The sequence below is a fragment of the Triturus cristatus genome, chromosome 10 (assembly GCF_964204655.1).
Source record: "Triturus cristatus chromosome 10, aTriCri1.1, whole genome shotgun sequence".
Classification (NCBI taxonomy): domain Eukaryota; kingdom Metazoa; phylum Chordata; class Amphibia; order Caudata; family Salamandridae; genus Triturus; species Triturus cristatus.
Window position 1 is genome coordinate 429675110 of NC_140593.1, and position 16291 is coordinate 429691400.

General features: G+C 41.1%; 1 protein-coding gene across 3 annotated transcripts in view; it reads right to left on the minus strand.

Moving 5' to 3' along the window:
• Window positions 1–16291, minus strand: part of MPP7 (MAGUK p55 scaffold protein 7) — a 915371-nt gene that overhangs the window by 15604 nt on the left and 883476 nt on the right. For all 3 annotated transcript variants that reach the window (XM_085631773.1, XM_085631772.1, XM_085631774.1), the window contains 2 exons: window positions 15317–15425; window positions 2018–2161 (listed from right to left, as the gene is read on the minus strand). In XM_085631773.1, coding sequence (XP_085487899.1) covers window positions 2018–2161; window positions 15317–15425 — 253 coding nt within the window. The remainder of the gene's footprint in view (window positions 1–2017; window positions 2162–15316; window positions 15426–16291) is intronic.

Genomic DNA, 16291 nt, shown 5'->3' on the forward strand with positions numbered 1-16291 from the left:
CCGCCTTCATTTATTTTACCTTGTAACAAAGTAAATATTTGCCGCGCATTTTCATTTACTTTGCCTTGTTACCGCGTAAAGGTTAGCCACGCATTCCTCCCAATTAAGCAACAAACTGTATTGTAGCCGCAAAGCCACAAGTAAAGTGATCGCAAAACGGAAAGCAAAGCCACAAGATGTATTTGTTTTACTGTCGGTTTCTTCTCTCATAGTGTATTCATCTTTCTCTTAGTTTGTGCGTTTCTCTCTCTCTCTCAGTCTATCTGTGTGTCTCTGTCTTTGTATATGCTCCTCTGTGCCCGTCATGCTCCGCTATATGTGTCTACCTATGTGTACACTGTATTTGCGTGTATGTATCAAACTCTATATGTGCCTTTTAGTTTTTATAAGTTTCTGTCTTTATCTCTGCCTCTGTTCCTCTTTGTCGATCTGTCTCAGTTTCTAGCTTTGTGTATGTTTCTGTATATCTCTTTGCTTGTTAATCTCCTTTTCTATATGTGTGTACGTCTGTTTTCCTGTACCTAGGTCTAGCTCTGTGCATTTCTGTCTATATGTCTATAACTCTATTTGTAAGCAAGCGCCATTTTAGATTAAGGGAATTGGGTAATGGAAAGAGAAAGAACTCTATGCAAAATCACACGTTTTCAGTCTAGTCAAAGTATGACTTTAGCCCCAATGAGTCCTTGTTTTGTAGCTAAGCAGATACAGTCAATTATTTCAGTAAGACTGACGCGACATTAGAAAAAGAGAAGTATAGTGCAATTATTAGGCACGCATTGTTTACTTTGTAACCGCGTAAATATTTGCCGTGCATTTTTCTTTTTTTTTTTACCTTGTAACCGCCTTCATTTATTTTACCTTGTAACGAAGTAAATATTTGCCGCCCATTTTCATTTACTTTGCATTGTAACCGCCTTCATTTATTTTACCTTGTAACCGCCCAAAGATTAGCCACGCAATCATCCCAATTAAGCAACAAACTGTATTGCAGCCGCAAAGCCACAAGTAAAGCGATCGCGAAACCGAAAGCAATCGCTTTTGGAAGCAAAGACAGCTGCCAATGGTGCGTGCGTCCCACAGACAGCCATATGCTTTCAATTATCGCGCCCGTGTCTGGGCACGATAATTGAAACCAGATAGGCTTTAGTGCGCGTAACAGACACCAATAGGCCGTGGGCGGAGCGATGCGCCTGCCTTTGGCCTATTGCGTGCTCGGTCTAAAAAATACAGCCACTAAAAGCCCAATAATATAAGACAAAACAAAAAACACACGCACGAGCGTGTACGATTCCAGGGTCCATTTCTGAACCCCGGACAAAAGGACTCTCGCTGCGCGAGCACTGCTACGCAGTGCAACGCTAGGCGCGAGACCTAAAAAACGGCTGCCACAAGACCTGCTGAGGAGATGTTGTAATGAATGGATTAATTTTAAGGCTTTAACGCAGGGCTATTTCTTTTTAATTCACAAAAAAGCCCAACTATTTTGTTTCATCAAAATCTGCATCATTAGGGAATATAAAAGCAATATGGCAACTGTTTCTTATCGGCAGAACCCAACAAAATTACATCAGAGAAGCTAAAATAAGATAATTTAGTTTAAGCAAGAACTTCCCAGAGCAGGACTTGCCCACAAGGAACAATAGCTCCGATGATACTGGCATGTGACAAAATATGCAAACCACCCTTTAATCGTCAATGTACCTTGATTACAGGATTACAAATACATCATGTTTTATGTTCTTGCTAAAAACAATTACGAATGCCCGCTTAACTGTAAGGAAAAGTATATAAAGCACTTGTGAATTTATTATTTGAATTGAGTACTTCCGCTCGGTGAGGAAGAGGGTAGTTAAAACGCCTATGTTAATAGCTGGCCGAAAAGTATGCTAAAGCGGCTGTCACCTTGTTTGTTCACATTTGGACAATGCTTTAATGTCAACTGGACAACTGTCCGCAAAAGGAGTCCCTGCTTATTTTTCGCCTCATAAGCTGCCAGTCTCTGTACATGCATACTTACTGTAAACGGCTTAGCGGAACTCTTCTCATCCCTGGTGGACATGACCTTAGCGTTGCGTCTAGTCTCTCTCAAGCGATCCACCGAAGGAGGTTTTATAAATATGACATATGGCTTGAACTCCTGCGTCCTCAAATGCTTTATTGTCTAAATGAAAAAAGATGGAACAACCTTAGAGTATGCCCAAGAGTCAATATTAATGCTTGCTTTGGACAGCTTCTCTTCAACATTAAGTAACAGACCCTCGCCTAAGCATTTTGAATGATGCAACGATTTATGAATTAAATGCAGTCATAAAATACATCACACAAACTGGACATGTCTATATTCCTTAAGAGCAGAGAAAGATCAGGTGTTTTTAATAACACTTATAGTATCTGTGTGTCACACGCTGTTATTTCAGCGGCAAGGGAGGGCCGGTTAATTTCCACATTTTGTGCCAGCCCTGGAAAGTATGATCAGCTTGGCAGGCCCACAGCTTACCACAGCCAGCAGGTATTTCTGTGCCCAGAGCTTACATTCTGTTCTTTGAATGTTGTGGCAATTATATTTTTCAACAGATGTCTGCAAACAGAAGGAAACACCATTCTGCTCTGTAGCAGCTAGGAATTTAGAGGGCAAACTATTTACAAGATCTTCCTGACTTGAACTTGGAATGTGTTTCAGTATCTGGAATACCCACCCAAAAGTGTATTCTCCTAATGTGTTACACTAAAGAGGAAAAAAGTTCCCTTCTTAGAAAATCCTGAACTGAGCTATACACAGTAGCATTTATAAATGTTACTGTGGATGTGAAAAACAGGAAATATGCCAATTGAACACAACAACGACGAAAGTAAATGATGGAATCATCATGAACTACTTATACATTCCCTGCCCACGTTCTATTTTACAGCTTTTATCTCATTCAAGCCATTACAAACCAAGACCAACCATTGCTGAGCAGTCCATTGTTGGCAGTATTGAAAATTGCTATGTATGTTTATTAACCTGTACTTAGACGTTGCATGCCAGCACCTTCATGTCAGGTAGTTGGCCACTATTGGGAATAGCACAGTCGAGCTAAGAAAGGAATGCACCCAAAGTAATTTCCAGACATCTCAAGAGATTTAAGCCTTTATGCCAAATACTTGTGTGATCACTCTGCTGCCACACTAACATCTCATTATTGCACTGCTACCTCACAGAACCAAACTGCAATTGCAGCAGCACTACTCCAACAACACTAGGAGCCTCAACTTAAACGCTGCCTCTGCACTGTACTACCATGGTACAGATCTGCACTATCACCCACACCATGCTCTACTACGCCACCCTACCACATTACCACCTTAACCCAAAACCACTACGGTACCAAGCTTCACTACCACCCTCTGAACACTCTGGTACAAGCTCAGTAGAAAACAACCACATCTGAATTAATATCACCACTATAGTAGTATGCACCACTGCCCAACCTATCAACCCCACCACTGGACTGCCACTCCACTGTATCACCACCCTGCAGTACTCCATTAATAAAATTACAGCACTGCTTCCCCCTCACAGCACCAGCTTATAGCCCTATATTAACACCCAAATTCCATGTAACCAGTTGCACGACCACCATGGAATCCCTACCAGTGAACTATCAACCTCTCCACTGCTCTACCACCTTTTTACGACTATACTACCACCTCTTACAATTAAACCACCATGAACACCCCATTATACCAACCACAACTCATTCAACCCCAAAATCATCAATTAATGCACTGCTATCAACATAGTGCTACTAACAAACATTCCCAACACCCAAGGCATCATTTGAATGCTTCCAGCACCACATTATAAACCTGTATCACTCAATTATCACTTACCAGCACTTTACACCCAACTCAGAACATTACTTTCTGCATCACCAGACTATAGTGCACTACCACCCCTAAACAGAATACCTTCCAAAGGAAATGGATTTCGGTTTTATAGCATTAATTCCATCAAGATGGCTTTCAAGTGTGCCACAGTTTTGTTATAAGTACAGAATGTTAGCGCTCTAATAGTTCATTAAAACACTGTGTGAAGCTGAAGCAGAACACTGGGGTATCAACTGACAGGCTGCTGGATGTACTTGTTTTACTCAAAATATCATACTTTATTCTCACATCGCTGAGGAATAGTGTGAACATACAGAAAATGTGTTCTGATTTCAGATTATGGAGCATCTTCCATGACATATAAGTGAAAAACAAAAGACAAACCCGCTTTCTCTCAAACGTAGTTCATCAAATCTCAGCAGAGAATCAGCATGTTTCACAGGGTAAAATCACCTTTGAACGCACCACAAATTCCTACAGTTAGCATGACATAACTAACAAAGGATTTATATGGTGACTAAAACCAGTTATCACAATGTATATGTGCTCCTTTTTATCACCCTCTTAAACAGGACTTCACTACACATTTCAATTAAAACGATGTTCCCAGGGTCCTGTAATGGCAGCCACAAAATATTATCAATGTTGGGGCAATACAATCAAGAGGGAATCCCTTTGGAACAACCCCTACACACCCCATTATTATTTTTTTATTCATTCTTAGAAGGCAAGGTTCATGTCCCTGTATTCTGTAATAACTGACAAAATCTATTGTTCAAGTTGTAACCAGTCAATCAGGACTGGCTAGTGCCCTTTTGACGTGGCCAACAGACCAGATATCTCTATCCATTTATTCCCTTCATGACCATCCTGTGCATTTGTTTAAATGCAAATTTCTGGAAACTTGCTCAACCAAGTAGCACAAAGCACAAATTCGGAGTACTAACTTTTTGCTAAATTGGCAGCTGTCTTTTTCTGTATCGCTTCCCAAAATTTGCCATAGGAATTAACAAGGTAAAATTAATGTATTGTAAGCCTCCTTTATCTTATCCCACAGCTTAAAAGCCCAGCATGAAAGTTTCCCGAAAGCAACTGAGGTTGATTAACTTTTAAAATATTTTTTAGAAAGATTTGTCAAGGTGGCAAAGTTATTAGCAAAACTATTGAAACTCTGATCTAACTATAACTATACAAGAGAGACTACCACTGCCTGATGATAGATTACACACACACACACACACACACACTTACTTAACTGCATGATTTAACTACTTGTGCTCTACTTTTCTTTAATACTTTAAGTCTCATGCGCATGGAAACAAACTATGACAAGCTAGATATGCCAAAGCAGATCAAGTAATATGCTGATTTTTATCATTGTTGGAGGAGGGAAGTGGAACCATAAACGACTCAATGCTTTTTGTCATGTGATCCATGACTCTGCCCCACACTAAGCAATGTTAACAAATATGTTACATTTTGCACATATTTCATATCAATATTACATATACAAACACACATCATTTTGTTGCATCTGTATAGGAATGCATAGCTCTCAGTGAACCAGAGTCATCAATCACATGACGTGAAACTAAATTACTTTTCACTGATGAAAGGTACAATTCTTTATTTAATATAGCAGCTTAGTGTCGCCCATATGTTCTGACCAGATCATGGTTTTTCTCAAGACTGGCATGACATATACAGTGTAACAGTAGGGTGTTTTAAAACATGGAAAATCCTACACTCGCATGAAAATAGAAGCAATATTATGACAACCAATACTATGCTCCATTCTTGTATGTGAAACATAGAAAAAACATTTCAAAAACATTCTTTAAGTGTACGGAATAGTTCTTCCCATCAATTTTGTTTCATGCTTCTTCCTGACCATCTAGCTTAAGTGGATTTTTTTTTAATTCTTTGTAAGTTAGTATGGTTATTGTGCTTAGTCTAAAACAATAACTCATTTTCTTCAGGGCACATCCATATTTTAGGGGATAACCTTTTATTTTATTTAGAATGCTCATTGGCATGATTTAAATAATACAAATCTGGTAGCAGCTTAGAAGAAATGGGCGGAAAAACATTCAGCCTCAGTGAACTAGAGCTGCTCTACACATTGCCCAATACCTCTGTATATGACTATCAATTGTTGACATCTTATATTGTCACCTAAAATATCCTATGTGTGTGAAAGCACTAATTTCCTATTGCTTATACCTTGGCAAGAACATTGTTTGATTACATGAAATATCAATGCATTATATACTGCAATACAGCACTACCATTGGCTAAAAATTATGTACCTACTTTCTTAGAAGAAGATCAGTACACCACAAAGAGTACATCAAAATGATTTGGCTGATGTTTTGTTTCTGTTTGGAAAACAATATCTTTCTTAGCACAATGTTAGTTTTTTGTCCGTTGTGTGGTGCCGTAACAGGCACATCATTTGCATTCAGATACACAAATATCTTTAAGGGCTGGTGGGAAGAGCAGGTCATCTAAGCAGAAAGCTGGGAAACATTTATAGAACATGTACCTACTTTCCATTCACAACTTGTTCCTTGTCTGGAATGTAAGTAAAATAAAGGCCAGGCAATTTGCGGATGTTTAGAATCATGACAGTCTAAAGTTGAAGTTTGTAATCACAATAGGTCACAACAAAATCTACCTTGAAATCAATTTGGAAGTGTGAAATGAGACTTTACAAAGTATGTTGCATTCTCATGAGAAAACAAGAAAACTGTTTGCAAGCAGGTAGGTACCTTCCAAAGTGACAGAAATTGGCAATTAAGAGAATACAGAAATTGTAGAAACCATTCTGCTTAAAACAAGAAAGGAATATTGTTATGGGCAGGTTCGAGGTTGGTGGTATTTTCTTTAGGGATTTGTATAGTTCAAACTTAACCCGAGACCAATAGATAGTAGACATACAAGGTAAAAAAAGTACCTGTATAAATATACAGAGTTTGAACAGAATATTTACAAGGAATACAAATAAGGCGAAAAGTAGTAGTCCTGCAGGATAAAAATCTACAATAGATAGACATAAAAGGTAAAAATATGTCCATAAAAATATACAATAGATGGTGCGCACCTCAATGCTACAATACGTATTAAGTGTAATGACAGATGAAGCAGATTCTAAATGTAGAGAGGATCTATAGAGATTATCAAAATAAAATGAGAATCTTCTAGAATTAATAAAACACTAAGTTTTGTCACCACATGCAGTCAATCCAAATATATCAAATATTTGTAAAACAATTGGGCATCATACTAAGAGATGCCGTATATGGGATCAGATAGGTTCTTAACCTTCAAACTCATTCTGGACAGTGTAATCCCTGACGCACTAGTTGGTCAGGAGTTCTCATAATAACCTTCACAGTTCATTGATAGAATAAAGGACAAGAGATACTATAAGTTTATGAAATGTAAATACTGCAAAAACAATAGCAATATAGGCTGCTACGGAGTACAACACAGCAAGTAAAATAAAAATTAAACAGTTCAAGATCCCAACAGACCATACTCCTAAGCAGTATGTAGGCGGTACCGTCGGCCCAAATGGAAGTGCAATTAAATATAATGGTCAGATGTTATGTTGCAACATGTAATTTGGAAAAGACAAAATTAATACAAATATCAGCAGTGGTGCTAGAGAGATGGAATTGAGGAGATTGAAATCCTACTACAACATTTATTCAGAGACATGCTAAGCGGAAGGACTCCATATCCATGACTAGCTATTTAATGCACAAATGGGTACATTTGAGGTATACAGCTATTAGACCTTTAAACCTTAGGGTGATCTTCCCCCAAACATTTTGCCTTCCTCCTCCAGTTTTGCTGATCTTGTTTTTGCTGGCCTTAGGAATCTGTGCATTTCACTACGGATAACCATGCTAAAGTGCATGTGCTAACTCTTTAAATCATGGTAACATCGGCTTATCCCCAATTGCCTATTTAGTTTACTTATAAGTCACTAGTAATGTGGTGCTACATCTACCCAGGGCCTGTAAATGTAATGATACAAGTGGGCCTGCAGCAGTTTGTGCGCAACCCACATAAGTAGCCCTTTAATCATGTCTCAGGCTTGCCATTGCATCCTGTGTTTGCAGTTTTAAACTGCCAATTCCACCTGATAAAATAAACCTTTTGTCAGGCCCAAATCTTCCTTTTTAATACACAAGTCAACCCTAGGGTAGGCCCTGGATAGCCCAGAGGGTAGGGTGCATTGTATTTAAAAAGCTGGACATGGGCATTGAATTTACCTTATTACCTTTACTAGACTAATTTCCAAATGGGACCTGTTAGAAATGGTGTTTCTGGTTGGCTATGGTAGGCATCTAAGCCAGGAAGAACCCACCACTGTAGTCAGGGTGAGGGAGTTACACACCCAAGATAACCCCTGCTCACCTCCTTGGCAGAGCAGTCAGGCTTATCCCAGAGGCAACGTGTTAAGCGATTGCACAATAAACACACACACACTAGTGACACACTAGGCACTCCACTCAAGGTTATATACAAATATCCTTTGTATTATACATAAAACACCTTAGACCACTATTACATAAATCACTTTGCCAACTAGGCATTTGTCATGATATCACATAGATCATAAATCATTTTGCCAAACAGGCAAATGTCATAATATTACAGGTTAGTGCAATCAAGTAAATACATATAGGTTGCACACGTTCTAAAACCACCAGCACTGCACATATAAGGCGAATCCTGGAATAATGCTGGTTATCCTGACAAATTCAAGGTAAAAACGACATCCATTAGAACATCAAGGCCTACAATTGAGGAGTTCGATTAGGGAGCAAAAACATATGAATCATCACTGCTGTGCATACATTACAGTCCTGAATTAGCACTCGTTATCTGGATCAAAGTAAGGCAAAAACGACATACACCAATACTTTCAGGGCAGGTAATGCAACATCACCAGAAATCTGTAGGTCATAGCATCCATGCGCCACTTTCTTATGTTTTGTGGTAATATGAACACCAAGCGTAGGTTACCAAGGCACCTGCCTACCTACAACAGTGAATATGGTAATTTTCCTTCTACAATGTGGGGAACATTTTTCTAGGTCTCCCCCTGTACTGTCACAGGTAACAAGTTCCTCTCCCCAGGTAAGGCCTAAGCATGGGGATTGCAGCTGTAGCAGGCATGGGAGACCTTCCTTGGTCCCTCCTGGCTGCCCACGTTCAGAATAACCAAAGGCAGCTGCCCGTGAGCACCCAGTGCAGCTCCCAACACTATGAGCCCCAGCCCCTCTCTGGCCAAACACACCGTCGGCCTTCAGGGCAAAGAGAAATGCGGCCGTCCTGTCAATGATGGTGGGGAGATCTCTCTGGGTCCCCCACAGCAGGATTTCAAGCCAGCCCATTCAGCATGAGTGTGGGCTGTTTCCAAGATCTCCCTTGGGAGCTGTTCACAGCGCAGCAGCGCCTCCGGGCACAAGGAGGAGGTGATTGTTCAGTCGCACAACTTGCGGCACCAATGCTGCTGAAACGTGAGTGCTGTCTACACCAAAGAGCACTCCTCCTTCAAATATGCATCAAAATGAATTCTCCACATGCTCATTGCCACAAAGGAAGCGCTAACATGCGCTGATACACCAGGAAGGGAGAACACACCTGGTCTCCACAAATCGTAAGCGCTCCGCACGCTAAGGTGCAGGGCCAAGAGCCCAAAGTAATAAAGCACTCTCCAGGTGCTATGCTGAGGGTCAAGGAAGGGAGCGCTCTTACTGCACTCTGCTGGCATGGACAAGGGGCATACGCAGCCCTCCTTGGAGAGCCCTGAGGCACACCAGCAAGTTGCAGAGAGGCAGGCCAGAACAACGGGTCCTCAAAGCAGAGTGGCAGTCCTTATCTCAGGGTAGTTCGTGAGGTTCTCCCTGACAGTACAGCAGTCTTATGGTTACAAGTCCCACAGAGTGTCTAAAATCAGGGGGTCACAGCCCCTGCATTATACCCCTAAAGCCATTGTTTTGGGGGCACTTCTAACAACCTTTAGAAGTGTACAACTTCCCATTCAATCCCCAGCCCTGGCTCCAGACACACTACAGGTGGGCAGAGACATCATTGTGAAAGGCAGACACAGCCCTATTCAGGTGCAGTTGACAACTCCTCCCTCCCAGGAAAGGCAGGACACGCCTTAACCCCCCTTGTGACTGTTTACAGTAAATGCACATCCCCAGCACCTGTCACTCTAAAACCACACAGTGAATACACAACCAGGCAGGGCACAAGCGGCCAAATGTACGACCCTTCCAATGAGCGAGTCGCAAATTGCGTGGGTTTGTGATTCGCAAATTGGAATTTACAACAGTGTCTCCGACACTGTTGGCGACTCCAAATGGGGTCGCTAATTGCCTGCCTCATTAATATTCACGAGGCAGGTGTATTTTGTGACCCCATTGGGAATGGCTAGCACTCCCAGGGATGGTAGCCTGCTGGGGTCAGCAGACCACCATGTCTGTGACTGCTTTTCAATAAACATGGGTTCTGTGCCCTTCATGCCACTGGAGTCAAGCTATCCTGGCTTATGAGGGGTGAAACCCCGAAACCGGTCACAGAATGTTCATTTCCAGTCCAGGGAAGACCTGGCAGTTCAGGGTGGACTGTTTCCATTGGGCACAGGGTCAAGACTGATTTGCATATGGCTGGGTTCAAAGTGGAATGGCATTGGGAGCAAAAGAAATGATGGATGTAGGCCCAGATCACAGTACTGGGGTGAATGTATGACATTGTTCTGCATTCTCTCCATCAATTGTTCTTTTTGCATTTGTCACCCCGAGTGGGACAGGTATGCCCAGACGTGGGTCACGTACTCTCCATGCCACTGGAGTCAAGCTATCCTGGCTGATGAGGGGTGAAACACCGAATCCGGTCCTAGGATGCTTGTTTCACATCCAGGGAAGACCTGGCCTGGCAGTTTGGGCTGGACTGTTCCCATTGGGCACAGGGTCAAAGCGGATTTGCATATGGCTGGGTTCAACCTGGAATGGCATGGGGAACAAAAAAACTGAGTGATTGAGGCACAGATCGCTGTACTTGGGTGAATGTATGGCATTATTCTGAATTCTATCCATCAATTGTTCTTTTCACTTTTAGAAAGTTGGCATTTTCCTGGGCTTTGTGTATTCCTTCTAGACAGTCACACATAATAGAGAGAGTAGGTGTGCCTGGATGGGCCATTACTGGCCAGGTGGGAGGGGGCAAAGCTTAGCACAACCCTACTTACACTTGAATGGGCTGTGTCCACACAAAGGGCTGCATACCCCCATAGTTGTCTGGAACCAGGGGAGGCAAGAAACCTGTGAAATTCAAGAGGAAACCTCCAGAAGCTTCTCCCACTTCAAGGTTAAGGCCCAGGTATAAATATTGGACCTTAGACAACAACCCTTCAGTACACTCCTGGACTTGTGGATCCTCTGCCAGGAGGAAGGACTGCTGTGCTGCCTGAAAGGACTGCCACTTTGCTGAACTGCTGATCTGACGGACTGCTGTCCTTCTGTGCTGACCTGCTGCCCTCTTGCCTGTGTAAGAAGACTGGACCTGCATCTGTTGAATCCAGTGCCCCAGAGAGACTCCTAGGGCTAGTTGGCTGAGCTCCTGATTCGAGCCTCAAGGACAGAAGGCTCAAACAATCTTAAATTCAGCACCTCGACTCTGCCATCCACAAGTCCTATTCCGCCAAGTGGTGCCACCCCAGTCCTAGACCCTTGGAGGTAGGCCTAAAGGTGCTCGGCCAGCCCACTTGTGGTCCTCTGCAGCACAATCCCAAGCAGAACGGATGCATGGCCTCTGCTGCAAGGGTTCACTCAGCACGAGGACTCCGCATCGATCTTGCAGCTCGCATCAGAACCGCGCCTGTACGAAGCTTTCCTGATGCAGACCCTCGCATTGCAAATCTCTTGTCAAGGGCAGCCTCAAGGACAATGTAGATTCTCGTATTGTAGCCTCAAAGCTCCTCAGAAACTCTACATCCTCGGCGTGGGACCTCACAATGCTCCACAACCAAGATTTAAGGTACTCTTGTTCAGCGGTCTAACTTGGTCCCTCTAGACGGCTGGCACTCTATCGCAGTCAGCCTGAACTAGTGATTTGGTACCGGTCCATTGCGAACAGTTACCCACAGTTGGCGCTTTATGTTTTTGGGCGCTATTTTTTACTGAAATCTTAAAATTGCATATCTCCGGTTCTACTAATTGGATTGTTTTTGTTTTGGCCTTGTGATTGGTTTTGTTTTGTTCTTGTTTTATTTATTTTTTAATTGCTCTACTTTTCTAAAATGGTGTGGGATCCTTTTGTGGTGTGTTTTCACTGTTTTACTGTTTGAAATGTTGCACAAATACCGTACGTATTGCCTCTGAGTCATGCCTGACTGCTCTGTGCCAAGCTACACAAAGGTTAAGCACAGGTCAATTTAAGGTTGCTTGTGACTTCACCTTGACAAGGAATTTGGCTCTCTTTTGATCAAAGTTTCACCCCTCACCACCAGTAACCCAATTTCTTACAATAGTGAAGTAGGGTGCATGCAAATGTGAACAACTTCAAGGCACATACAGAAGAATACAGCCTGTTGCCACTAGATCTGATTCAGAAAAAAACAAGTATCTCTAAAAAGTTTTCTTGCCGCTCTTAAAAGATCATTATACATTACGATAATTTTTGATGTGTTGATTGGTAATGTCCATTGAGGGGCAGAGGTCATGCCCATTGGGTTAGATTTTGTTCCACTTTTCTACTGCTAAGGTGATGCTATGTTAATGCTTTTAAATTAGGCCAATGAGAATCACAGATGAAATTAAGTCTCCCTCCTCCAACTCTTGCAGTTGACATGAATAAAGTAATGAATCATTATTGGAAACTGTGCTGAATGATCGCAGCGATTTATTAAGAATCAAATGAGTATCCACCTGGGCTTGAAAGATGAAACAATGAAAAGAATCACAAAAATACTACTGTCTAATTCATACCAATTAATGTGCGCATTTAAATTATGTTATACACTTCTGTTTCATATGTATTAATGATCATAGTATTTCATGTTGAGATTCTCCTGCAGTAAATATATGATTACAGTTTTTAAAGTATAACAAGTAGACATGAGCAACATTTTGCTACCAAAAATGGATTTCTGTATGTATTGGAATTCATATAGCACAATCCCAGCTGGGGAGCAACAGAGTGCTGTACATCAAAGGAGGGTGGTAGGAGACTATGCAAGATGCTGTACATCAAGCATGGATTTATACATTTGAATTACATGTACCATATTTACGTAGGCATTAGATTTAGAATTTTGTGCAAAAGGAGGTTAGTGATTTGCGAAGAATCAAACAACTTCTAGTCTGTGCTAAAGGGAGGATTATAACCTAGGCTCCTCAGGTCCCCAAATCGACATCTTAGCCACTAGACTGCATTGCCTCCATACATATGTTTATTCCAGTAGGATATGGAGGCAGATCTTTCACAAGGTAGTCAGTTTCATTTCACATTCATGTTTACTGGTCATTTGATCACTGGGTTTTTGTTGGGTGAGAAAAGAAAAAAAGGATTTACACAAATTCAAAAGCGGATGGAAAAAGTGGAGGAGGGGAAGGTTGGAAGGGCAGAGATTCGGATGTGATATAGGAAACAGAAAAAAGAAGATAAAAGCTTATGTGTTGTGTAAGAGTACTTGACTTTTCATAGCCATTTTGACCTCAAACGTTCATCTTGAAAGCAATTACTTTTGTGGTCTCCTGCTGAGCTAATCTTTACTGCAAGTCATGTAGTACTCAGATTTGGTCTACGGACGTTGGCATGCTCCTTGGCTAGAAGCTTCCTCTGATGCGCTGTCTATTGCTATGCAGTTATCTTCAGGTTCCATATTGTTTTTCTCTACTGTGATGCCGTTTGGCTGACGAGTGCTGCTGCCTGTATCAATGATTAATTTTATTCCTTCAGGAAATATACTGTGTCCATGGTCTCCTTTCATTTCCTGCAATCCCAGTGTTTCATTATCTTCATTTGTTATTTTTCTCATATTGATGCTACCAAGACCTGAACAGAATATAGTAGATATCTTATTTGGGCTTCCAGACACAATTGAACTCAATTTTTGTGTTTTGGCCCACCTCAGTGTGCATCTACTTGACAGGATGCGGGAATGTATGTAATTCTAGGGTCTTAGTCTGTCAGGTAGATGAATGTTTGGTGACCCCTTTGAGAATTTTTGGCCACAGATTGAACCCAAGACGGTAGACATTTTCCTTCAAATCTTTTCTATCTTTCTTGAGTCTCCATCATATAATAGTTTATTCCTTGCTACAGTGGCTATTGTATTAGATGCTCTGGCTACAAGGTTAATTCTTCTAATTCCATTTTGATGTTTGACAGTGATTTGGGTTCCGGGATTTTAGCGTCATTGTGCCTAACAGACCATCAATGGGTTTTTCATCGGCTGAGTTTGATATTCATATTGTGAGCTTCAAGGTTGCCTTTCTAGCATCCAGCTGTAAAGTAAATTAGCCACAAAACCATACAGAATTCATACATCAGTTCCTAACACTGCTTGGAAACCACCAAGACCCAACCAGCATCTTGAATTCTGAGCTAACTGGAAATGGCACAACAAAACGTAGATATCTCAAGTTTCCTAGGCCCATGCATGACTATCTAATATATTCCTGATTTTTGATTTGCATTTTGGAATTTCTAGTCCGACATATCCCATTTTAAAATCAGGACTACAAGCGGCAGAATGCTTCCTGTTATTTGTGTTTGTAAAATACATACATAAAACAACATCAGCTATAAAATCCATTCTTACTTTTGTGTGTGTTGCTCTTATTCATGTTTGCATGCTAAACCTTCTGTTACTAAATCATTTCTAGTAATGATATTTTAAGATACAGGGCTTAATTCTGTTACTATTAGTGCTTGTTCATCTGCTGCCTTTTCCAAAACTGGAGTTAAAGAACTCCTAAACTCTTCGTACAAATCAAAAGGGCCTTAATTTGAAGAAATTAAATGATGAGATAAGACAAAATACTTAAAAAATATTCGAAAATTGAGAATCATGAAAACTGAAATCAAAGCTCTTTTGATATATGATAACCTCAAAGGAAGGAACTGAGGTGTGAAGGGAAACCTGTTGTAGCCCCACCCCATATCTTGTTTTCTCATCTGTACATCCTGCACAATACACAGCACATCTCCACTGCCAGATATCACCATGAAACCGCAGTGCGCGATATATATACATTTTTTAACTTCACCAACTTTCTATTCACTTTGTTTTTTAAACTAACTTGAAAGCATCCCCTAAAACAGCATTCTGAAAGGTTGTAGGTCTGACATTGCTACTAAACTCTTCTGGAAGGTACCTATTTTGATGCAACATCTGAAAACTGTGCCGCCTACTTACATGTGCCTGTACATCCAGCAAACAGACTTTGTTCTTCAGCAGCACTGACCGTACGGAGTCTATGCTGGTGCCGTAGTAATTATTTTTGTATTCACCATATTCAATAAACCTACCAATGAAAAAACACAAGCTTAGGATAAAGTACATGCAAGCAACAAGCACCTGCTCCTATTTCAAGCTGTTAACCCCAACACACAACCCATGTGAACATTGCCATGTTTAGTTACTGAGCAGGCTCAAGGGACATTTAGGGAGACTATTCGTATGAAAAAATTTAACATTTTAAAATCCGTTTTTAAGTTATCCAGAAAAAAAAAAACTTTAGGCTAATAGCACAGAAAGGTTTTACATCATTTTACCTGAACTAATAAGGTACGTTCTGTTCGATTTTCCTTTACCTTCCTCCTGCCTCTATTTCTCTTTAAGCTTCCTTGTGCCTGCTGAAATCAATCCTTGGGGAAATGGAGAAAGTGACGGAGGTACCATGAGCGTCCCTGGGTTTTCAAAGCCGACCTCTAAGGGCTCCAGGCCACTGGGGAAATGCCCAGTGGAATCAAAGGCCTGTCCGCCCCTGCAGCACAATTGCTCCAACCACCCAGATTTAATGCTGTTGGATTTTTTGCTGCGTGGTAATAAAAGAGAATCTTGGCCCTGGTTTTCAGAATTCTCCAAGAACAAACACAAAAGTTGTGAACTCAATGTAATAGTTAAACACATTGGTAGAGAAACACAGACTGCTTACTGCGGAAAATGCTGTAAAACAATTTTGAATTTGCAGCTGCATTTTCATTTGTGTGCCACTTTATGCCTACCTGAGGCAGAAGCACTTAACACAAACCAAAAGAAAGATTGGCGAAAATATAGAAAATTATATTTGAGATTGATCTTTGCTGAAGAAATTATACAAACGACAAAGACATTTAGAATAGGGTCCATTTTAGAATTGCCCTGTTTTACGGAACTTTATTTTCAATA